Below are 26,024 nucleotides of genomic sequence, written 5' to 3'. Positions count from 1 at the left end.
TCTCTCCGACTCCATATACTACTCCATAGGTCTGCATCCAGCCATTGTCTTTTTATCTTATACTTAGGTTTCAAACTCTGGGACAGGGTCCATGTGTTTGCCTTGTTTTTTTTGCAGTGTCAAGCACCATGATCAGAGCCCCTACATGCTATAATGCAAATAATAAATAATAATAAATGATAATTCTGATGGTTCAGTTGCTGGTATGTATGCAAACAGTTTAACATAGCTTTTATCTAGCTTTTTTGGGTTGTTGTTGTACATAAATTGCTCTATCAAATTAGTCCTTTAAAGTGCAGCTGTAATATTGTGCAGTATTGTTATATCAGATGGTAAAACAGCATGCTATGCCTAAAATTTAAACAAACAATACTTTATTTTCCCTAATCTGAATACTACTATCATTTTGGCTAGCAAATGCTGATCCAGATTGTCAACAGACTAGGCTTCCCTCTAAAAGCAGACAACATTAGTTACTCATGAATATATCTAATCTATTAATAATTCTTAGTCATCCTAGCTCTGAGGCAGCTTCTTGGATAAGAAACAGCCCACTTGGAGCACTACTGAGGGCAATTCTGCAGGGTCTGGTAAGTTTGCAACGCAGACCTCAAACTCCTAAATCACTTGTGTACTCTTGAAAAATGTATCTATTAAAATTGTTTTGTATTACAGTAACACCTGGAGGTTACGGCAGAGATTGGTGCCCCATTCTGCTGAGCCCACCATAAAGAATGAATGCAGTTAACATGCATAATACACAAGGGGAAACAGAAATGCAAAGAAGGAAGTTGCTCAGGGTCACACAGCAGATCAGTGGCAGAGCAGAGATCTGAACCTAAGACTTTTCATTTTCCAGCCTGTGGATTAGCCACTGGACCACAATCTCCCAAGAGAAAAAAAAGCATCTGATTTCAGTTTGGTAATAAGCACAGTGTAGTAGAACTTCAAGTTGACTGAAGTCACCAGCAACAAAAGAAACCATCATAAACTAAAAGGTTAGTAAAATGGGGGGGCGGGAGGTGGGTTGAAACACCAGTGACTCACTAAGAGTGGGAGACACAGAACACTTGGATCCCAATGAATTTTGGTTTATAAAATCAGGCTTCTCTCCTATTTGTTTCTGTAAAAATTGTGAATCAACAAATATTTTCCCATTTCCCTTATTATAAGGATTTCCTCTGCTTGAAAAGCAGAACATGGCGTAACTAAGTGATACAATTTTGCCACTCAGAAAAGCATCAACAGGAAACATCGGTGCAAAATTCCTGTGTAATAGATTTTTGGCTTCTGTATTACATATCATCTTCCTGAGGTTGATCTCCATTCTCCAATGTAAACGTTAGTGACTTCACCTCTGTGCTTTTAAAGTATGTGCTGCCACCTTTACCATCATTTAATTAGGTTTTTATCAAAGACAAACACTGATGCACCTCTTCATATTATCTGTCTGGAGCCTAATGGTCCTGATGATTCTTTCAGGCAGCTGTAGTATCACAATTTATTTTTTGGCGACATTGCTTACATTGGAATGAGCATAGTGGGCATTTCGGCAATGCCAGCTTGTGAAGAGCTGGTGGCAGATGGAAAGAAATCTGCCCAGTATGCTTTTACCTCTACATGAGCAGAGAGTCATCAATTTCCTCCATTAAGGAGTTGTCATTTAACCCGCCCAGCTGGAGAAGCATTTCTGATAGCTGGGCTGGCTGGCAGTATACAATCCAAATACAAAGTGCGCTTTAAAAGGAAACTAAAATATCGTTTGTAGGCAAATTGAAAATGCATGGCTTTGACCGCAGCCAATTTTTTAATGACTGTAATATTTTAAGTGATTATTTTTGCCACTTCAGATTGCTCCTTAGAGAGGAGAGGTTTTTTAATTAAAATCTAGGCAATGCAAACAGATGAGATATGAGAAGCAGAGGAAAGAGAAATAGGATGAAGAAAATTAATTAAAGCAACATTGTCAGAGGAGCCATAAATTAGACATTGTGTCTTACTGGGAATGAGTTATGTTGGTATTTGGAATTTTAAGATCTGAAACATGATAACAGGTAGATGGATTATCCCGTGCTGATAACATTCTAATTCACATTCAATTCCTCAACCACTGAACATATTTAAAGACATAATTGCCTTCATTCAGAATTACAAAGTTATAGGGTTTTGACTATGAGGGCTTCTGGATTGAAGTACTTTGTACAACTAAGAGAAAAACTGTAATGGGTTGAGAAAGCTTTCCCCATGAGAGGAATGGAGTTTCTAATATTTCCCACACATGCAGATTTTCAGATAATTTAATTCTGGTTAGAAAATGGAAAACTTGGCTAAGAAAGCAGTCCAGGTGCAAAAGGAACCTTCCGCTTTGAATACAATGGAATGAAACTTGCTTTGTCATGTGATGAGAAGTGCTTACACAGGATGTTTTCATCCATCATTTCCACTGTCACTCAAATTTAGCACTTAAAAGTTGGGGTCAGGAAGGAATTTTACCCCATTGTCAGATTGGTATGGACTGTGGGGTTTTTGCCTTCCTCTGTAGCAGGGGCATGGTTCTGTGCTTTAAATCTATTGAGTGTATTTAATAGCCCTTGAAGTAGCAAGGTCCTGACTGCCTTTTTCCCCTTCTTTACCTGTGGCAAGTTATAGGGTGCTATCTATGCCTTGTGCCTTTGGCTTCCACAGTAGATCACCTCCAGAGGTCCTTTCCAGCTCTGCTTTTCTATGAAGCTATGGCCCCAACAGATGTTACACTTAAGATCTGAATAACCAGTTAATTACAATTTAAGTAGTAACCCAGCCACATGTTCATTCAATTAATGAATGAATGATAAAACAAGGAATAAGCCATGAAGTTATAACACAACAAATGTGTAATAACTTTGACTGTTTCCCATCACAAAACAACTTGAGCATATGGACAACCCCAGGGGTTTGGATGAGCTCCTGAGGCTGGGGCCCTCAGCTGTGGAAGGTAATCGGATCAAAGGGATTCCCGTGCTCCTGCAGCTGGGAGATCTGATTAGGTGATCAGTGATCCCAGCCACGGAAGCACATCTGAGCCAAATCTTTGATGCGCTTCTGTGGCTGGAAACTCCAGTACTCCCAGCTAGTAGAGTGTATCTGAGTCAATAGATCCATGTGCTCCCATGGCTGGGAGGCCCAGTCAGACGACCAGTGCTCCCAGGCATGGGGGCAGCAGGCACCCAGCTTGCCAGTGCCTGGGCTTCCACAGCACTGGTGATATGGTGCTATGGGATCTGATCCATGATCCTGCGCTTCCTGCCATGAATGTGTAGGAGGTAGAATTGTTTGGTTCATGGTTCAGATCCCATCACACCTTTAACTCAACATCTTCTAGAAACCTATGAAATATCTTGCTTACTAACAAATCACTCACCATTGGTTGAACAGTTAGTTAACTAGTATGTGTGCAGATTTAAGATTCACTGATGTTCTAGTATTTCATAAGTGTATTCTGGAGCAGTGAGCTCAATCCTGATCTCCTACTGGTAAAAATCGGAAGCAACTTAATTGAAGACAGTGGGGTTAAATCAGTGTAAAACCAGTTCAAGTTATTTGTTTTCTTTTTCACATTTCACCAATGCCAATTCATTATATTGCATTTTACAGTGAACTCTCAAGTCTGGCTCCTTTGTTGCATATATCAGCTTTAGGGGCCTGAAGCCAGTGGATCCTGTCATGGTTTAAGGATTTTGGGGATGCAGTCAGGAAGGCCAACCGCACCTTGTCATGCATGCACAGATGCATCTCAAGCAGGTCCAGGGAGGTGATCCTCCCCCTCTACTGCAGACAAATCATGCATGGAGGCAGCAGGCTGGGACTTTTATGTCCCTGGTCAAGAACCTCCCCTTCCCCACTACTCTCAGCACCCTCCCTTCCCCTCTGTGCAGCATGTCCTCTCCCTTCCCAATCCTGTTCTTGCCCTCTCCGTTCTGGGTGCAGGAATGGGCCAGAGAGATTGCTTGCTGGTGCTGGTCCCACCGCTCCTCCCCACTCCTGGGGCTGAGGGAATGGCTGCATGGGAAGCAGCTGCCTCTCCATGACCCTGCTCCCAGGCCATCAGGGACCACTGGAGTGGAGATCAAGCATAGACCCACCTGTTGCTGCCACTGCCACTGTCCCCAGTTCTGACAGCACAGCTGGATTGGTGAGGAAGGGAGAGGAGGGTAGGTGACCCTGAGCATGGAGGGCAAAAGAGGGGGAAGCTGAGCATGGGGTATACGACATTGGGAGAGATTTTTACCTGTTTCCAGGACTTAAAGTCCCCAGCTGCTGCTTCTGTGATCTAAAAGGGACCACCATGATCCAAAAGGAGGTGCAATTGTGCCACTGCATCTCCTCTGCATTCGCCCTGATTTATATACATTTTTTAGAAATAATATTGGTATAAGCACCTATGTATCCAGATGAGGGGACTTTACTGTTTTAAAAATATCAGTGTCGCCCTGACCTAGTTACATAAATACTGTGTGTAAACAAGCCCTTAGAGTAGCACTGGGACTGTTCTGACTTGTGCTGGGGGCTGAGAATAAAGGAGAAGAGTTTAAAGCCAATGCTCTTACTCCCTCTGTTTTGTAAGTGAACATGGTTCATCCAGAGTACAGAACTGGTATCTCAAATACACTGTGCTTAAGAAATAAAAAGGAAACCTATAATTTAATTCATTTGAAATAAATAAATGGGACACTGTAATGAGTTCATAATGATAATGATATGAACAAGATGTTAGTGTCAGGATGTCTGTAGGGAAATAGGCACATTATGGCACTCATGACACTCCTTGTTCGACTGAGAGTTTAATGAAGGTTTGGCAATCTAATCTGGAACTGCTTTGTGGGAAGTTTACTCAGTGCTTTTTGCCAGCGTCTTGTAAGCTTACATGCGTCACTTGTCTGCTTGCTGATGCACAGCAGTACATGTTCAGGAAAAAAGATGTGTAAAAACTATGAGACCTACGATGTACAAATTGCTGAAACACTGGGTGGGGCAGAAGTGTACGAGTGTTCACAGATATATTTCTAACATCTTTTGGAATGCAAATGTTCACCATTTTTCCCATTCATGACATAGAATAAATTCCTGATTTTGGGAAAGTTAAAATACACTGAATGAAACCACTGTTCATTGTAAATGGCTAGGCACAGTCGTATTTTTGGAATACACAAGAAAGCATGCAATGTGTCAACAGAGCAAGTTAGTAATTAGCAAATAGATAATAGGTTGATTTGGAGACTATCCCACAGTAGGGTGCTCCTATCCACTTGATGGGTGGTGGTGGGAGGGGAAGGGGAGTAGACAACATGCTTAGAATCCTTCAAAAAACAGAAAAAATCCACAGTACTTAGCACATCTCTAACAACCTGAGCCAGTTTTATGAGGACAGTGTTTGATTTTGGTAAGGACATACCTCAGTGATCTTAATAACACTTATGAGCAGTGGCAGGATAATTGGAGGTTCCTTACTTGTAACTAGAATTCTTTGAGATGGACTCAGCATATTTACCACAGGTTTGTGCACTTCAAATGATGGACATTTCTCATTGTAGTGCCTGCTAGAGCCCTTGAATGCTCTGATAGTGAGGTTACGAAAAAAGGCATGCTGGCTTCTGCTGTACCATTTCTTCCATTACCTCATTGAAATCAAGATTTCAGCAGGATTCTTAATAACAAGGGATGGTGGGCAAGGAGTGTGAATATGAAGAGTCAAAGAACTCCAGTAACAAGGAAGTAGTTTTCCTTTCTTCTTTGAGCATCCTCTGTATATTCCCTCTTTGCAGTGATTAGCAAACAATGAAAGGGAGGAGTCGGGTCCTGGTTCAAAAATGAAGGGATGTCTGTGTCACTAGATTTAGTGCTTGGCAGTGACACACTGAGGGCCTTGGCAGATGTAACAGTGATTACATGATTAACATTACCTGATAAACTGTAACATGCCATACAATTGGTCATTTTTGGCAAACCAGCCACGTAGAAGTCCCACAATTAATTTGAAACAGCTTTATGGCTGGTTTGTATCATGCTTTACTTTGAACATCTGGCATGTGGAGCCCAACATCAAGCTTCACAGTGTGGCTTTAAATGTCCCTGCACGTTGGGACCCCATTGGCTCCCTGTGGCAGGGGCATTTAAAGTCACACAGTGCAGCCTCATGCTGGGTTGACAAGTTGGTGGCACAGGGAGCTGGGTATTGGGGAAATCCCTGAACCACACAGTTCTCTATGCTCCAGCATGTGTGCAGCTGGCTGTACATATCATTTCAAGGTGCTCTGTTCATGCAACTGGGAATTGGGGAGCTACGTGGTCTACAGGTCCCTGAACATATGTAGCTGCATGCCTTGGCAGACATAGGATGGGATCTGAGGAATTTTATTCCTTAACCCAACAATTGTGCATCCTGCCATGCCAGACCTTGAATGTCTGAAAGAGTCATGTTACACTAGGGGGTGATATTGGAGGCAAAACAACACCTGATCTACATGCCTTGAACATCTGGCATAGTTGGATGCATAATTTCAGGGATATTGGCTAAAATTCCTCAGACTCATTACACAATTACATTAATATCTGCCAGGGGCCTGAGAGATGTCACAGAATCAGAGAAATGTAGGGCTGGGTGGGATCTCAGGATGTTGTCTAGTCCAAATCCCTGCAAGATCACTGATGACTAAACCATCCTATACAAGTATTAACATAGTCTTAAAATTTTATGAAAACCTCTTTAGCATAGCTACCAGGCCCAATGCCCCAAAACATCAAAAAAACCTCAATTTGCCATTGGTAAAGCAGGGGATTGAGGACACTTTCAATGTCCTTCTGCCACAAGGACAAGAAACAGTCATGATCACTCCATTCTTAAACCAGAAGCACAAGAGTAGCTATGTTGTTTTCTGTTTGGCAGGCAGCATGTACAGAGCAAGCATGGCATCTCCAAAGCCACCCTCTATCCCTAGCCTCTAGCCATCCAGACTACAGAATCATGGAAAATTAGGATTGGAAGGGACCTTAGGAGGCCATCTAGTCCAAATCCCTGCTCAAAGCAGGACCACCCTCAACTAGATTACCCCAGTCAAGGCTTTGTCTAGCTAGGTCTTAAAAACCTCCAAGGATGGAGATTCCAGCACCTCTCAGGATAACCTGTTGTAGTGTTTTACTACCCTTCTCATGCAAAAGTTCTTCCTAATATCTATTTTAAAACTTTCCTTGCTGCAACTTGAGACCATTGCTCCTTGTTCTGTCATCTGCCACCACTGAGAACAGTCCAGCTTTATCCTCTTTGAAACTACCCTTCAGGTAGTTGAAGGCCGCTATAAATCTTCCTCAGTCTTCTCTTTTTCAGACTAAATAAGCCCAGTTCCCTTAGCCTCTCTTTAGAAGTCATGTTCTGACTTCCTAACCAGCCCCCTAACCATTTTTGTGGCCCTTGGCTGGACTCTCTCCAATTTGTCCATATTCTTTCTGTAGTGGGGGGCCTCAAACTGGACACAGTACAGTACAGGTAGTCTGCAAGCACCTGACTTCTATCCCTTCCTGTCTCAACTTCTATAATCAGTCAAGCATAGAAGGGGAGAATGAGCAGTTGGAGTAATTCTAGATGGGTTTGAGCAGAGTTGTTCTGACAATCAGTTTGCCCGCTACTTGCTTAGTATGTTTTGTGTTCAGTTGTATCAAGGTAATAATATTTACGGGGAGAGGTGGCTCATGTGGGTTGGACTACCTAATGTTGACTTTCAAGGTCCTAACTAGTAGCATGGGCATATCACTAAGTTCTGGAGTGTGCACTTTTGATTTGCCCTGATACTTATGAATCTAGGGAAGAAAACTGGCATATTTATAATTTGTTTAACATAGAAGGCAGGTGTTTGGGTAAGAATCTAGACCTAAGGCAAAGCAGCACTTTATCTGTTTGAAACATAGTGAACATCATGCCATTCAAAGGCATGCAGCTCACTCATTTGCCTGACTAATATTGTTCCTGCAATGAAAGTAGTTTTAATTGATAGTGGAACGGTGCAAAATTACTCAGAGGCTCAAATGGAGCTTTCATGTGTGCAGATTTCATGATGGATGTTTTTAAAGTACATCATATCCATCCCTGTTATACATTTTCACTATTTTGTATGCAAAGACAAATTTGTCATCTATAAGAATAGGTTGTGTTTAAATAGCTGACAAGTGGATGTTTATAAGGGCTATGGAGAGACCTGAACCCTTTAACTGAATTGCTAATTGTTTCAGAACAGCATGAATTGATGCCACAAGTGTAGGTCCATGTTTGCCACACATTCACTTCACAAACCTAGTCCATATGAGACTGTAGCACTGTTCTATGGCATTAAATAACACTTGTTACACCTTGAGGCTAGGGATAGAAGTTACACATAAACTGGTTTAAGTGATCAGAAACTGGTTTAAACCTGTAACAGAACAGAAGCTCAGTGCACATAAACCAGTTTCAAAATGGCTGAAACTGGCTTAAGATAAACCTGGTTGAATGGGTCAAACCAGTTTATGAAACTTCTGTCCCAGACCCCTTCCTGGTTCAGGTTAAATCTGATTCCCCAGCATCCCAGCATTTTGCAGCTCTGGGCTGGGCTGTGCTGTCAGCTCCAGAGAGCAGGGCTGGCCCTGCCCCTCGGCTCTTTAACTGGCAAGGGGGTTGTGGGGAAGACAAGCCCGGCTGGGGATGCAATCCATTCTTCGAGGGGAGGACTACCCTCGTCCCCCCAGGCAAATCCCAGCTAGGTTCTGGGGCCAGAGAGAAGGGCTAAATGCTGCTTCCCCAGCTCAAACTTACTGTTGGCTGCAACTGCAGACTACAAATCCCAGAGGCACCTGGAAACAGTAAGAGGAAGTGATGAGCAACCTTTCAGAGTCCTGCTGCTGTAATTCAGGACTGCAAATCCCAGAGACCTGGGGGGGCAGGAGGAAGAGGAAGTGAACACAGAGCCAGAGAGCCATGCTCTAGTGCCCCCGGTTTCTAGCCTGAGCCATAGGCGACTGGTAGGGGGTGCACGGGGGTGCATGTGCCCCCCGACAGACAACACTGATGGTGTCAGCAGGGCTGGCTCCCCCCTGATAGGGCTGCCGACATCGGCCGGTGCTCCCCTCAGATTTAGGAGGCTCCAGTCACTCATGGCCTGAGGCACTGCAGGCATATGGCTGCGTTTCCTGAATCAAAGGTAAACATCTGTTCACTTTTGTTTCAATTTAATCTGTGCAGCTTAGACTAACCTGCAAAGACTGAATCGATTCAGCCTCAGGCTTTTTGCCTGTCTGTACCTAGCCCTACAGAGCACAGTGTTTTAGGGTCTATTGAATCCTACAGCCTAGGCTTTCAGAGGCAATGATTGAGTACCTGGGTGATAAGTCTTGCCTTATTACTGAGGCAACAAATTTGGAATGTTAGAAGTCTGTATATCCACTTGGAAATTTCCACAAGTTCTGTATCCCATTGTTGTATCAGATATCCTGAAGCTACTAAGATAAATGTTACCCCCTTTCTCTTATCTTTTCATCATCTTCTGAGTAAATGGAAAAAGAATAATGGAGGGGAGGGAGAGGGGAGAGAAGCATCCCCTAGGTCAGGAAAAAAGCATCTGTTAGGAGAGACTGTCTCTGCCTATTCTCAAGTAGGATTGGAAGCAAATGGCAAAGGAATATATTTCTGGAAACTACCACAGGTTAAAGATATCATCTATCAACAGTTTCTTTATTGACTACTCATACAACTAGGTCACAATTCTGCTTAGTAGATCTGTCAAACTATTGTCCTTGCCCTTGAGGTGAAGAGCAACAGGATAGATATTTTGCTCTTTATATTAATTCTGTAACGCTTTGCACAGGTGGGATAAGAGAACTCTTTCCTGCTTGTTGATATATAACATTGTCTCTTGTGTCTCTATTTTCCCTGGATGTGAGACTGCAAAGACTTGAGAGACAAAGGATCTCTCTCAGCTGTAAAGTTTACATACAGTCTCTTTCCCAGCAAACACTAATGACCTTGAGCTGTCAGACTGCAGTTATTCCCCCACCATACCTCTTATGTTAATTGCTATCTCAAACTGCAGATCCATCTTGGATCTGACACAAAGGCAACTGGAGGAACGAGAGGATCAGGCAGGCATAACATTTCAAAAAGCAACATCCCTTTAATAGGGGAAATTGAAGGTGTGATAGGGAAGTCTCCATGGAAACATGAAAGCTTAGCCAATTCCTTGTTTCATAGGAATGGAAATCCAAGGAAGGACTGTCTTAGTCTCCCCGTGAGCTAGAAAGTCTTGTGGTTCCATTAGACAGTCTGATTGTGGACCTACATCCTGAACTTTAGGGAAGGCATTCTAGTAAACAATAGTGCTGTCATAACTGTTGCTGCTTTGGAGTTGTCTTCAGATCTGATGCTGCTAATTTATATTTATTTTTACCATGATTGGCACTCTTCAATTTAGGATCCAATGCAGATGGATATAGTTCTAATAGATCAATTAACCTTCTGAGTGCAACTTGTCCTTGATAATGGGATTCTTCTTATCTCTTGTGATCTTTTTTGGGAATGAAGAAAATTGAGCCAGTGTTTCTCTTATGGCTTGGCTTTTATCTCTGAGGCCAAAAACAGTGGTATCTTCAAAGTTTTAACTATCATCTTCAATGATTGATGCAATCATAGAACTAAAGTGTAACAACTCATGAGTGCAGAGGTTCTCTTCTAAGGATAGGTTTTCTTACAGTATACCATTGTTGCAAAAAAGTCAATATTTTATGGGAATGCACTAGCAGGACTATGATGTTAAAATCATAGGAAGTGATTCTTCCACCTGTTCAGCACTGGTGAGGCCTCACCTGGAGTATTGTGCCCAGTTTTTGGGCACCACACTTCAAGAAAGATGTACACAAAGCAGTCAGTCTAATGGAGATTATTATGAAAATTATTGTTAAAATTATTATAGTCCAGAAAACATGATCAATGAGGGCAGATTAGAATACCTGGGACTATTTAATCAGAAGAGGATTTGATAGCAGTCTTCAAATACAAAGAGGATTATTACAAAGAGGATGATGGGGTTATAAAGAGGATGCTATGTACCCAAAGTCTAGGGAAAGATATTTAAAAAACCTGAGCCTGAATTGATTCAATCTTTGCAGGTTAGTCTAACCTGGCTAGGCTGAACCAGTTTGTAGCCAAACAGACATCCCCTCTGGACTGAGGAAATACAGGCACATGCCTGCAGTGGCTCAGGCTAGAAGCCGGGAAGTGCTAGAGCAGCCCTCCCTACCCTTCCACACTGTTGACCTGGGGGGGCATGTGGCCAGGTCCCAGCAGAACACTCTGATTAGGGAAGGGTTCCCCCCCTCCACTTGCTGCTGCTCTGACCAGCAATGGAGCCAGCCAGGAGTTACACAGTATTTACTTACACAGTGTTTATCAGCCCATCAGCAAAACAAAGGCCTCTCTCATTGGTTCAAGCTCTTCTTAAACAACTTTTCCAAGGAAAGAATAGAGGGATATTACCAGCTACCTGTTGATTAGCAACAAAAAGCCCTAAGCAGACACCATCCTGTCTGCCTTTGTCCTGTCTGCCTCACATCGACACCTCTCAGCATTAGCTAGCATACCACATGCTGGCTACAGTCCGTGCTATGGGAGAGAGGAGGGAGGGATTCCTGCTTGAAGGGGGAAGCCAGGCAGACCCTGCTGTGCCTGCAAGTCTCTGCCAGAGCTCCAGCCAGGGAGCAGAGGGACAGGGCCAGCTCTGACATGGAGCTGAGAGCCCCACCCAGTGCTGCAAAGCATCTGGGATGCTGGGGGATTCTGGTTTAAGTTAAACTAGCAAGGGGTCAGGGACAGACATTGCATAAATCGGCTAGAGCCAAATCAGTTAAGTCTGATACTACATTCAACCAGGTTTATCTGGTTTATGTGCACTGAATGTCTGTTCTGTTACAGGTTTAAATCAGTTTCTGATCACTTATACTGGTTTATGTGTAATGTCTGTCCCTAGCTATAGTGAACAAGATAAGTAACCATTTTAAATTGTAAGAATGCAAATTTAAATTGGATATTAGGAAGAACTTTCTAATTAACAGGGTGAAGAAGCACTGGAACAGATTACTTAAAGAGGTTCTTGAATCTTCATCACTGGCAGCTGGTAGATGTAGCTTAAATTCCACTTGGATGGGGTGTTTGGGAATACTGGGCGCATCTACATGAGATGTTACTGCACAGTAGCAATGAGCTACTGCGTCATAGCTCATTGCTACTGCACAGTAGCATTGCCAGGCACTGACTGTGACATGATGCTACTGTGCAGTAGTAACAAGCTACTGCGTAGTAGCTCATTGCTCCTGCGCAGTAGTGTCAGAAAAAAAAAAGTGTGGGGACAGTAGTGTGCAGTAATGCAAGGACTAAATAACTGGCAGTAACGACAACACAGTCTGCTGCTCATGTAGACCTAGCCACTGAGAACTGTATAAAATGCCCGTGGATGCAATAATGAGTACTGCTCTTATAAGGTTTCACTTTCTGAGATGGACCTGATTCGTTTTCCCCTTTTTTATATCAGAAAGAAATATACATGCTTTTTAGTTCTCCCAACAGTGTTTGCCAATTGGCAAGTTTATGCAAAGCTGTATGTTTGCAACCTCTAATACACTTGAAAAACATGCACTATATCAGCTGCTTTATTTAAAATAAGGCTGTCAGAGAGAGAATGGATATATAAAAATGGTTCCAGTAGAAATATAAACTTTTTTTCTTTTTAAAAAGTGCTTTTTCATTTATTTCTTTCTGTTTCTCTTAGAATTCCACCCTTTTTGCCCTAAGCAATTAATCTATTTTATGCTGTAATACTTGGTATAAGATTTGATGCTCCACGGCACTCATATGCACAAACTAGACTGTGTTAGTTATTCTATGAATATTAATATTCAGGAAGTCTGATTGATTTTTGGCAGTGTCGAATAATTTGACAGGGGAAAGCCATTGGTATAATTAACTTAACTTCAGAAATAATTCTGATATCAGTCTACACAAAATGCTAACTGATCAAGAGTGCTATTTATAGGACCAAACAAGCTTGAAATGGAAACAAATGGAGTGATAAGGATCTACATTAGGACCACTTTTGTGAAAAAAAATGTTCATTTAGAGAAGGATGATATAACACAGGTGATGGAATAGTAAAGAAAGAATTGGAAAAGAAGAGAAGGTAAGAACAAAACTTAGATGTTATAAAATCTTTTTTTTCAGTAGCACTTACATTACTTTTCCAATATGACTTTTAATACACTTACTGATAAGGGCTTTCTACACTGGGAAATGTTTCAGTATTTAACTTTAGTAGATACCAATGGTTCTGTTTCAAGAGGGTTAGCAATACTTAGAGCCACAGTAGTAACACGCCCCTAGTTTTTTCTTCTATTTCTGGGTCCTACTGAAAAGTGATCATGTGAGGTCTGGACAGACAAACAAATGATAGCAGTTAAGCAGCTAGGGGTCCCTTTTCTGCTGTGTCTCAAGACAAGAGGATGCTACATCACAATAATTTGGCAATTGTTCTGTTCTGCCTTATATTAGCTGTAACTTATCACAGGACAGAGTGGTCACAGTTGCTGTAGAGTAGCTGAAGCATGGCAAATTTCCCCTCCTGCTTCCTGCTCCCAGGTTTAACTGAGGATAATTTGTTTGTCTCTCTACAGTGCTAACACCAGAAAACTTGAAATGGTGCTAGCAATTGTGGGAATTTTTTTAAAAAGGTGTTTTGTGTTGATAGCACTAGTAGTGTGGGAAGTGTCTCTTGTCTATTTGTACTAAAAGTGGGTATGTGTGAAGAGTTGAGATTAGCACTGTTTTGAGGATTTTTAACAAAACCTAAAGTTATAGAATTTTCACTAACTTATGTGCTTTGTTCTAGACTTGAAAGTCACAGCAACTTTGTCAAAAGGTTTGTTCTTTGTCTCACAAACTTACAGAAGTTAATGAGATTCTGAGTATGTTTAAATACAATCCAAAAAAATGGAATTTGGGGGGCTGGAAAGAGGAATGGTTTTGGGAACCCCTTGCAGTAAAATAGTACAGTTATTTTGTACAAAGTTCCATGAAGTCTGACAGCCAATTTTTGCACAAGACAGCACAATAATTGTATACAGTTATTCCATAAAAATACTATCATGTTATCTTCATCTTGGGGGCTGGAGTAACACAGGTGCTAAAGTTCACTGTTGACAACCCAGAGGTTGCAAATTTGAGGCCATAGCAGAAGCGCTCATAACACAGCCTGTCAGATTGTAATGAATCTGCAAATTCTGCTAACTAGCTTGTCATAAGGACATGAAAAAGGAAGGATGCTCATCCTCATCAAACTGATATAGAACTGAAGAAATATGCATAGACAAGTGACAAATTTCAGCTGGAGAACTAATTGACAAGCTCATTTAATTTATTCTCAGCAACACAATGTAGGTTTAGAGAAGTGGAAGATAAGTAGTCCACTCTCCCATCTGATGCAATGTAGATTTTGAAAGGGATTTTTATAAGAAGCATTAAAAGATACCTTTGTGTTTGCTAAGTCACATCTTTATATGAATGTCAATATTAATTACGTGTTGGTGGTAAACAAATGCAATTTAAGTAAATAACCCATGGAACTCTACTTGTGAAATACTTGTAAGTAATTTATGCACCTTTAAGAATAATTTATTCACCTTTTGCAAAAAAAGCTCAGTAAAGTTACCTATAATTAGGGACCTACTGAATTTGTGATTTTGAGGATTTTGTGAAATTCAGCTTTGCCTGTGAAATCTGGGCAATGTCCACAGAATCCGTGAAATCCATGAGCAACACTTACTTACTGAGCACTTCAGCAGATTGCCAAGGCGGGGAAGGCAGCAGGGGCTGCTCAATCAAAGTGCTGCCATCAAGATGGCTGCCACACCCACCCCTTGCTGCTGACTGGCTGCAAGGGCTGCCTGTCATGTGGCCCCTGCCCTTTTCATTGGTGAGGGGTGGGACTGCATGGCAAATAGCTCTCACAGCCAGTCAGGGGCAAGGAGTGGGGTCACATGACAGACAACCCCTGCAGCCAATCAGCAGTGAGGGGCAGGGCCACTGGGGCCCATTAACCAATCAGAGGCATGGGGTGGGGGGCACCATGCTCCATCCATGAAATAGAGGCCTGGGCCTGGATTCTATCCTGGGCATCCCCCAGGAATTAGGTAGGCCCCTAGCTATAATGTTCATACAACTGTTATGGGGCATACCTGCATGTTCCATTCTTGTGTCTGGAAACCCTGTAAATGATGTTATGTGAAAAGAAAACTTTAGCTCATGAAAGAAAATTCATTGTATTTTAAATAGGTATTTTCTGGCCAGACTGTGATACCTTGATTTTTGAGCAGCTGTTTTCAGGGACAGACTATGGAGAAATACATTATTCATGATTAGTAAGCCTGTTACTACAAAGCACTGGACTTCTGAAACACTGCTGTAGATCAGCTGAGAGATGAGAGCAGTTTTGGGGCACATTAATACTATCTTTGCTTCAATGTATTTTTCATTTGTGAGTTGGAATGATATGTTCTAAAGCAACAGACTTAAGCCAGGCAGAAAGTAGGGCATGCTGGCATGTTAAGAAAGAGAATAACAGTGAAAGAAACTTTCATAGGTAACAATTTACTTTGTAAGATGCTAGGAATAGACTGAGTAAAAATAGAAAGCAAAGTTAAGGTAGCGGGCACAGCAAACATAAAAATCATACCTGGGAAGTGACTTGACTAAATGGAATGGAAGCAGATACTAAAATCTCATCTGCTGAATTTTTCAATTCACTTTAAAAGGCGCTACTGGGGCAAAGAGGTTAATGTACTTTATCATGTATTATGAGCAGCTTTCAAAGAGCATTTATTTCTGCAAAGGCTCATTAGAGGCCATACAGCAGGTCTGACTGCGGGGAAAAGGATGAAGCCAGTACCCTCACCTTGCTCTGCTGAATTCCACATCTGTTTCCTGTGTACTTGCCAAAACATTACCAATATCATTAATGGACTTTGACAACACAACTGTTTTTTTGTGAATGAGAAATAAAATGCAAACAGAACGTTATCTGCTATTCAAGTTTTTGACATAAAAGGCAGATTCTACCAATCCTCCACATACAGAGCTTCCCTTAAAAGTCACTGGGATGTCAGTGCATAGACAATGTATGAAATCATGCCAATAGCAAATATGTTCATGTAACTCAAGCTGGGGCAATTATTTGGGCTGGAGGGCCAGTTAGGGAGATTTGGTGGGCTACTGTCAGCACCCCTACCTCCCGCCATGCCGAATTGGGTCAGCACCCCCCACCTCCCAGCAACAGTTCACCAGAACTCCCTAAGTAGTCCAGGGGCACTGGATGGAGTGGGTGGGTGGGGTCTCCAGTGAGACATGCATCTGACCAAGTGTGCCCTACCTACTGGTCCTGGCCGTTCTCCATGAAGACCCAGTCCACGTGCTCTCTCCAGCAATGGGGCTGGTGATGGTGACACTAGCAGTGACAGGCTGGAAGGAGCCACCACCACTGGGTCTTCTGGGAAGCGGAGTCCAGCTAGTATGCCACCGAAGCCTTGCTGCATGCTAGGGGGCAGCAGAACTGGCTGCACATACCACAGCCTGGCTGTCTCCCGCATCTGGGCTGGGCAGGGCTGAGGGACCTGTCACAGGTTGAATAAAATCCCTTGGCAGGCGAGATCTGGCCCACGGGTCATATTTTGCCAACCCCTGATGTAACCAATAACTCTCCACTTAAAGCACGGTTTATTCGCATCATCAAAGAATGGAAAACTCCCAAAGGAGTATCTATTACATGTGTGCATACGATATAGATTCATTACGTTAACCTGCGTCAGATTTAGAAAAAGCTATATATTTACGTTGTTTTGTAAGTTTTTTGTTATCAGTTCACTAATGCAATTCAAGATAATACAATTATTCCATAAGAAACACTATCGTGTTACCCTTTTCCTTGTCAGAGTGATATAAAACTGAACAAATTTGCATGGGTAAGCAACCAGGCAGGAATTAGCAGCTGTACAACACGTGTGTCATATTCACACACTAAACTTACTGTGCTTGGCAGCAGTGCCCTCAAGCACTCTGCACTGCTTTAAGCAAGCTGGCTCAAACTCTTAACAATATAGCGGTATCCACGTGGCACAGTAAGCCAGCTAATTAGCCCCGCTGAGTGACAGTGCAAATTCGCCCACCCACAGCACTATCGGTACACAGCTACGTTGCTTTGTGTTTAGGAAGCACCCAGTCTGGAACAGCTTGGAAGAGCTAAAAAAGAAACTAGCAAATTTTTTCCTGTGTGGACTTCTACATGATAACTGTTCTGAATCATTGTAATTTTAGGCTACAACAGAAAAGATGTATTGTGTCACAAAAGCTAGACATGACAGTGAGGAGGCCAAATTTTGCTTCTAAGATGATTAGAGAGAAAAAGAGGACCAAACTGTGCAAACAGAAATGGCCCCATATTCGCTCTGACAGATTGTTATCACTACATATATTAATAGTAACAAAATACCAAACAAAAATCAAACAAACCTTAACTGTGGCCCCAGGGAAGAAAAGCCAGTTGCCAGTGTCCACAGGATCAAGATTGTCTTCTAGAACAATTTGTCTGTGAGCAGCATTTATGATCAGAATGTTGTCCAACGCCCAACAGGCTTCATACACATCACCCGCATGTACGTATTCTTGTTTCCACTGAAACTGAACGTTCTCTCCTTTGGCGTCTTCAGGAAGGTAGAGTATATGGATAATGGTGCTGACATTGGAAGGTGCTCTGTAGAGTAGTGAAATGCAGAATCAGATGAAGATGGAGACTGTGATTGAACTGATTTACCAAAGGTAATACAGCTACTACATTAATTTACCATGCCAATAAATCTTTTGTGCACATAGGAAATAGTTGTAATGAACACCAAACTCCAAAGTAAATCAAGATAATCTCCTCGCCACAAAAAATACATCAGAAAAAGAAAAGAAACAGGTATGTACAAAAAAAATCAAACGGTCAGTTATTATTACTATCAAACTGCCCATCAGGAATGACGGAGGCGGGGATGGGGAAAGAACGCCGTCACCCAGTGACCCGCGGTACCACCGCTCCACCTCCGTCCCCCTGTGTGCCCCCCACCCCCTGTATCTGGCCCTGTGGATCCCCCCACCTCCCCACCACTCCTGGTGTGGCCCCATCCACCCCCCATACTCCCTTCCGCTCCACCGTGCTGCACTGCCAGCTCCTCATGCTGCCACTGCTTCCACCTCCGCGGAGCAGGGCTTGGAGGGCAAGGCCAGTGCTGCATGGAGCTGAAGCACTCTGAATTTCAATGGGAGTGGGATTTGGAGCACCTAAAATGCATGTCTGTCCATACCTATTGCCTTCCCTTCCCTGGGTAAGTCTATACTGTTTTCAAGCATACCCTGAGCTGCTGCTTCTCCTCTGCATGCACCAATACCAGGAATGAGGCTGTTTTCAAACATGCAGGAGACAGTTCAAGAGCAGCTTCCAGGTGTACTCCCAGAAATTGGCCACTAAGAATCCCAACAGTTAATGGAGACCTCTGTCTACCTTTGCTGACAGCCTGGAGAATTCAGTGCTCAGACAAGTCACACTTGATCCCACGAAGTACACGTGCATTTCTCCTTGTATCACAACAACCCTCAACCTGTTCAGACTGATCCCTTTGCCATTCAGCACAGCTACACCTAACAGTGAAAGCAGCTGGAGTGCAGACAGATACAAGCTGCAGTTCCAACAATGAATACTAGACAAACAATGGCATTTTTTTCCATAATCCTTCTTAGTGTATCACCACTTAACTGACCCACTCCCTATTGCCAACTCGAGGGAGCGAAGTTAAGGAGGCATTACCAGAATGGTGTATAACTTGACTTCGTATCTTCTGGACTGCAGTGATTTAAATTTGGATTACCGTAACTGCTGGTTCTTGTGTTTTCTCCAAAGGTATAAATGTAGCTGAACTACACATTCTGGAGGGGCAACCTTAACTCTGAATTAATACCTACTACTTGTTGCTACACAAAATAGACTGGTCGGCAGATTCTGGCTACAGGGAACACACAATATACACACTGAAATCTTGTGCCCTTGCTGCACTACTAGAATGAGCGTGATAGGTGTTGACGTACATGGAGCATTTCACAATACTACTTTATGAAATTATTGTTCTGCTTTTGAAAAATATTCACATCCAATATTGATTGTCAATTTAGAGGTATGAATATTGCAATAAAAGTTTTAAAAATCCTTGTTCATAATCCTTTATACTTGCATGTAAACCTGTTTGTTTGAAAAATGGTATAATTTACCATCATTTTGTTGTTATAGCAATGTTGGAAATCAAGTCTTTGCATCAAACCATAAAATATTTTTATTGAACATCCATCCTACCCAAGTACAAGCCTGCCACACTGAAATTATTGTTCCTGCTGAGATTAAAATGGTGTTAAAATGCAAATCAGTGGCAGACCTGTATTTCTTGGCTTTTGTGAAGCATTCAAGTTGATAAAAAAAAGTCAGCGAATATGATAGACTTTATTTTTAAAAAATTTAGCATTTTATTTTTTATTTCCAAACTGATTTTATTCAAATGGATAACATGCACTGATATAAAGTATAGCATGCTGGGTTTTTTACATTAAATAAGAAATACCTACAGGACTTTCTGTAGTATCTAGATACCTCAACAATATTTAAGAACAAAGCCTCACAACCCCTGTTCTGTTTACAGTCAGGCCTCATCCACAGCCCAGTGATGGTTGTCACTCATTAACACACTTACTGAGGAACAGAGATTTACCCAAGGTTACATAAGAAGTCTCCAAGGCCTCAGGATTTGGAATTCAGTCCCATACTTTAACCACAAATCCATCTTTTCCCACCTAAAGGAACCTGTCTCTTTTAGTCTTAATGGGTGCCTGTAGATGTGCTGGGGGGCTGCTCTGACACTCTGTAGTTGGTGGATTTGATTGAGTCTGCTGGAGAGTGGCAATTACCTTGCTCCAGCAGCCTCCTGCATCTCATGTATCAGCACCCCCATTCTGCAAAATGGGAACAGGGGCACTTGAACTAACGCTCATTGAACAAACTTTAGTTCAAGTGCCCCCTGCTGCCATTTTTCAGCATGGGGACGCTGATGCATGAGATGCTGTGGTGCTGTAATTAAATGCCCGCCCCTCCCCATGGAACACGTGTAAAAGTGCCCAAGGTCCTTGGGTGAAATTCTGATTCACTGAAATCAGTGCTATTACTTGAATGGGGCCATGAGTTCACCCCTTATTTTTAAAACATCTAATAAAAGCAAGAGCTGAAAATTCATAATCAAAGTGGATTTATAAAAATTCATTGTGTAAAAATGAAATGAAAACAATGGCTGCTGAGTCAGAATGCAAGTATAACAAACCTAATTTTCTCCAGCTGTCTCCAGTCGGCAGAATTATTCTTAGTGTAGGACACAATGATGCTGGGATCAGAGTAACTAAAGCGACATGAACCTGACCCTGTGAAGAGCAATAAAATTATATATGTTATAACACAATGAAGTGATAAATTATCCTTCAAGAACAGTAGCTTCTGACTAAGCCCTTGTCACTATTACCACGTTTCCATATTTTAAAATTCTTTGATTGATGATGAAATTTCTTGTGATCTGTTGCTGAAGGTAAGCACTAACTAATGCATGCTTTATGAGTCAGAAATACAGTAGAAATGATAAATCACAGCAAAGCACTGTAATCTGCTATAGATTTCCCAGGGGAAGCCAACATAAATTACATAACACCCCCACTTCAAAAAAGCGCATGTGTAATGTTGAAACAAAACCTACATATTACAGAGTAATCCATATGTTATTATTTAAAGGGAGAATGTTAGAAGACTGCTAATACCCAAAACAAAATAGAGAACATGTTAGGAAGATCTGTACAAAAGTCCTTAAGCTCTGTAAGAGGAAAATGTGCTTTAGGAACCATAAAGATGCCATAAACTAATTATGTATTTTGAAGGATACAAAAAAAGAATTAAGTCCAAAATCATAATGTATGCTCACTAAAGCCTGCAATTAATAATAAACGTTTGGCTCTCATTGGAGAATCTCAAAACACTTTTAAAAAATAAATTAATTAGGCCCTATGGCATTCCTGCAAGGTAGGCAAATATATTTATATATTTTTTATTTATATGCAGGGACCTCTAGGTGCTGTCACAAAAAATAAATTTAACAATTTAAAACAGAAACAATCAACATAACAGAAATGGAAACCCCCTTTATCTAACATAACATAATAAACAACCAGCCAAGCAATCATATTAATAAAAAGTGATCCACCCTCCCCAAACTACAAGCAAGTTGTACAACTCAACCATTTCTCAACATCCAATAACATACACAGGTGTAACTCGATGCTGTAAAAATCAAAGATTTGGGTATATAGGACCAAGGCCAAAATGCAAGTTCCAAAGCTGGACTGTGTCTGATGTTGACCACCTCCATTCCAAAGAGAAGGAGCTCTCAGTTCAGTAGCACTTCTGCTGTGATAGTGATAGCGCTGTTATATCATAACTGTTCACACATCCATACATAATTTCGTATACTCTGCTTGTGTTTCATGTAGGAAGGATCCAGTCTATTTAGAGCCTGGCAGGTTGGCAGATACAGTGTAAGATACGGGTATGCCAACTGGTGAAGAGAAAATGCAAATATTTGCAAACTTAGGTGTCTAATGTTAAGGCACCCATCCCTGCATTTTGGCACTTAAATAAATGGACTGATGTTAAAAACTGCTTAAGGAGGCACTTCTGAAAATCAGGCCATAAATCTACATTTCAAAATAAGCCATTCAGTGAAGTGTCTGGCAGCTCAGGGCTAGACCTGGACATACAGAACTCAAAGGGTCAGTTCCATACTATATTCTAAGACCTAGCTCACATGCCATTGCAAAAGGGAAAAAGTCAAAGGATGAAACCAGACTTCACTGAAGTCAGTGGGTTTTATCTGGTGTGGTTTTCTGGTTCACAAAGAACTGGACTTGATGACCAGGGGATCTCTGCTAGTCCCTCATTCCTATGATTTCAGTGAGGTCAGTGTTTCACCTACAGGCTGCTGGCTCTCTAGAATTATCCAGTATATCTTTCTCTTAGACTGATGTCTTTTTTTTAAGAAAAAATTAAAACATTAATATGAAAACAAAAATGAAATTATGAACCAGTATAATTATGTTCAGCATGTTCAACCAGTTTTGTATGAATATTACTGCAGCTAGGCTCAACATAATTTATATTTTTAAAGCCATAAGTACTTTGAATTAGCAGCCACCAACCAAAATGACTACAAAGCAATTGTCTATGGTTATTTTCACTGACACAGCATTTTCCCTATCATATTAAAAACAAATGAAGTAAGAAAAGAAATTCATTTTTAATTCATGTCCATCTGCTGAGAGAGTTCACTTTACTGAATGACATCTGTTGTTAGTTCCTACATTTGTGGCATTTAGGAGTTCCAAACTTTAATCACACTCATTTATTTTATATCAGAGGAATTCAGTTCAAAACCAATGAACTTCAGCTAGTTTATAACCACCAAAGCTGGCAAGAGGCTGGCAGGCAAAACAGCAGCATACTGAAGATTAGTGTGGTAGAAAAGTGAGAAGGAAAAATAGTATGCACAATAAAAATATCCAGCAATATAGACCCAGAGACATATGTGTAGTTCCAACTATTCTTCAAATCTTTCAAGGTGGGACAGTAAACCCTCCCCCCCACAAAGAAATTTAACTATGTTGCTGCAAAAATATGTAAGTGGATAGACTTACATTTTCTAAATATCAATTTACTAAAGTAATGCAAAGAGGCACTTCAGAAAATGCTTTTTCTTATTTCTAAAGGAATGGAAGCATTGGGAAAGAGCTCTGTAAGACAGATACGGTGCAATGTGTTACTGCAGCATAACAGCCATACAGAAGGCTTGCTAAGCGATGGAGAAAGGTTATTTTGCTCTAATAAACAAGACAGCATGGATCACAACTGAGAAATCTAATACATATTGGGAAAATCAGTAAGAAAGATGTGAGGATGACCAGTGCTTTCATTACTACTTTCATTTACATTCTCTTCTCAAAATCACACAAACAAGATCCTTATAATATACAAAACCAAAGGGTCCTTACTGACAAGATGTAGGGTGAAAGTCATCTTTATGAAGCATGTTAGCACTAGGCCCGTGCATCACTTAACATTAATATGTATCAAAACATGAATGCTGCCTGGATCTAGTGCAGGGGCAGGCAATTATTTCAGGTGCAGTACCGCTTACCAAGTTTTGGCAAGATGTCAAGGGCCACATGGGTAGCTCCGCCCCTTCATAGGTGCTCAGCCCCCTGGTCACCATCTTGGGACTGGAAGTCCCACCCCTAACTCCTGAGCTTTGCCCCCAGAAGTACCTCTTTCAGCAAGAGGTTTTGCCCCCTTGGAACTGGAAAAATACCAAAAGATATTCTAAAAAGAGAACTACAACATTAATTAATTTGATTAAAAAAAATTTTTTGTCTTGATTTACATGTGTTTCTATAGCATACATAGAGGTGATCACACCATAGCTTAAAATGAAGTCTTACTCTTATATGTTGTGGGGGTGGGTATAGTTTTGTGGGGGGCTGTGGGCATGTAGGTATGTGGAATGAGGGAGCATGTGGGTGTGGATATGTGGGTGGGTATGGGGTTTGTGGGGGAAATGTGTGGGGGGAGGGTGGCTGGGGCTTGTGTATAGCAGTGCGAGGTGGGGTGTGGGTGCATGTGTATGGTGGAGTATGTGTGTGGGACTCACCCTATGAACACACACATGCACTCTGCCCCCAAGGCTGCACACAGACATGCACACTTTTTCCCCTGAGCCTGCACCCACCAGTCTGCCCCGAGCCTGCACACACACAGACACATCTGCCCCTGAGCCTGCATACGTACAAATGCATCTGCCCCCAAGCCTGCATACATATACACACTCTGCTCCCAACCCTGCGCGCGCACACGCACACACACACACACACACACTCTCTCTCTCTCTCTCACTCTCTCTCTGCCCCTGAGCCTGCACATGCACACACCCCTCCTCCCCCCTGTACCAGCATGGTTCCATGCTCTGCAGTCCAGTGATGCAGCCAGAAGCCACAGCCAGGTGGTGCTGAAGCAGGGCAGACAGGAAAGCAGGGAACTAGTTGGGTGTGGGGCAGGGCTGAGTTGCTCAAGCCTGCTGAGGGCTCCCTCTGGGTCCTACTGCCCTTGTCTCCTGTCAGCTTTGACAGGCAGCTGGGAGTGAATATATATTAATTTAGTACATTTTATAGGGGCCCCGCAGGCCAAATAGAATGGCTTGGTGGGCCAGATTTGGCTCGTGGGCCATATTTTGCCCACACCTGATCTAGTACCTGCCCTATATAGAAGTGATGTTCACCCATAGGGAAAAGGATTTTTGTGGGTGATACCTTTTACTGGACCAACTGCATGGTTAGGGTAGGCTTTGACAGCTGTTCACCCAGAGACTTTGTTAGGGCTTCTTGGTTTTACCGGGAAATGAGGGTGCTCAGCATCCGTAGGCTTTAAATCCTATTAAATTAACCAGATTAATGCCTTAAACCACATGGCAGCATCTGGAATATTAATTATTTACTATTCTTAGTACAGTCCTGAAGTTTTGACTTCCATGGGAGTATAACTGTGCTCTTGGACTACAACTATATGAATAGTACTAAGAGACAATAGTGGAAAGCATTGGTCAGGATTATTTAAAGCATTTTTTGAAGACTGTAACTTTGATTCCTGCATCTATAAATACAAAAGCGTATTTTAATTTTGTATAAAAATAAATGAGATTTTTATTCAAGTAATGAAGAAACAGAAACCGAGGGCAAGATCTCTGGAAGAAAGGCATATGTCCTTCACACTGCTCCCTGAGATGGTAATAAATGGTCTGTCAGATTCAAGCAGAGCAGCAGGGGCAGGGTGTTATACTATAAATCTTCAATCCTTCTGCCCTCCACAGCAGAGAATCTAGAGGACAAGTTAAAACCTACTGAATATTATTTATTAAAGTGAGTCAGGAAATTTAATATTTTAGTTCAAGAATACCCTAGTTGTATAGTAGCCATGCACCCATGTAATAGAACATGTATCATGGTTACTTTTAAATCCACGTATTCCAAATTACCACCTTTACAGAATGATAATCTCCTATGCCAAATATGGGAAATACTGCAGAAGCTCTGATTCCATGGTGTAATTTCTGCTAACAATGACTTTCTGAAAGCCATCACTTTACATTTAATTTCCAAAATTTGGCTTCTTACTCTGTCAACTGGAAATTATTTTCTATTTACATCTTCAACCAAGCTTTTCCTTCAGGTTCCTGATACTATATTTTTCTTTCTTTACCAGAATTTACTTACCATATCACGTACATTTTTATGACACATATTTCATAAAATGTTGTGTAAAATGCAATTCAATGTAGTTGTGTAAAATGTATTTAAAAGTGCAATAAGAGAGAAAATCCTCATGAGTGTGTTCTGATTTTAAACAAAACTGTGGTTTTAAGATGATCATTGTTTTAAATATTCCTTTTATTTGGCCTTCAAATCCTTTTCTTCAAACCCTGAAAATATGTTTCATAAACTATTATTGACTGATACTGAATTAGCATATCCTATAGAAATATTTGCACTTATAACTATAGTGATCACTGTGAACAACAGGTTGAAGAAAGTATTAAAAAACAGTTTTCACACACTCAAAATTAAGTCCAGCTTCAAATATTACTAAGGAGCTTTCTTCTTAATTTGTTATATATACACACCAGATTTCATACAATATATATTCTGGTTGATACGGAATATTTCTTGTAATATTTTAAAGACATCTTAACTTTTGATAGCAGGAAATCAAGCTGCT

The 26,024-nt window shown here is 41.5% G+C and overlaps 1 protein-coding gene across 1 annotated transcript in view; it reads right to left on the bottom strand.

Moving 5' to 3' along the window:
- Positions 1-26,024, bottom strand: part of RELN (reelin) — a 560,682-nt gene that overhangs the window by 213,973 nt on the left and 320,685 nt on the right. Inside the window, exons 9-10 of the mRNA XM_019543587.1 lie at positions 20,488-20,584; positions 17,603-17,843 (exon numbers count right to left, since the gene is read on the bottom strand). Of these exons, the coding sequence (XP_019399132.1) occupies positions 17,603-17,843; positions 20,488-20,584 (338 nt within the window). The remainder of the gene's footprint in view (positions 1-17,602; positions 17,844-20,487; positions 20,585-26,024) is intronic.

This window comes from Crocodylus porosus, unplaced genomic scaffold (assembly GCF_001723895.1).
Source record: "Crocodylus porosus isolate Cpor-Errol unplaced genomic scaffold, CroPor_comp1, whole genome shotgun sequence".
NCBI classification, from domain to species: domain Eukaryota; kingdom Metazoa; phylum Chordata; order Crocodylia; family Crocodylidae; genus Crocodylus; species Crocodylus porosus.
This window is presented reverse-complemented; position numbering and strand designations above follow the sequence as displayed.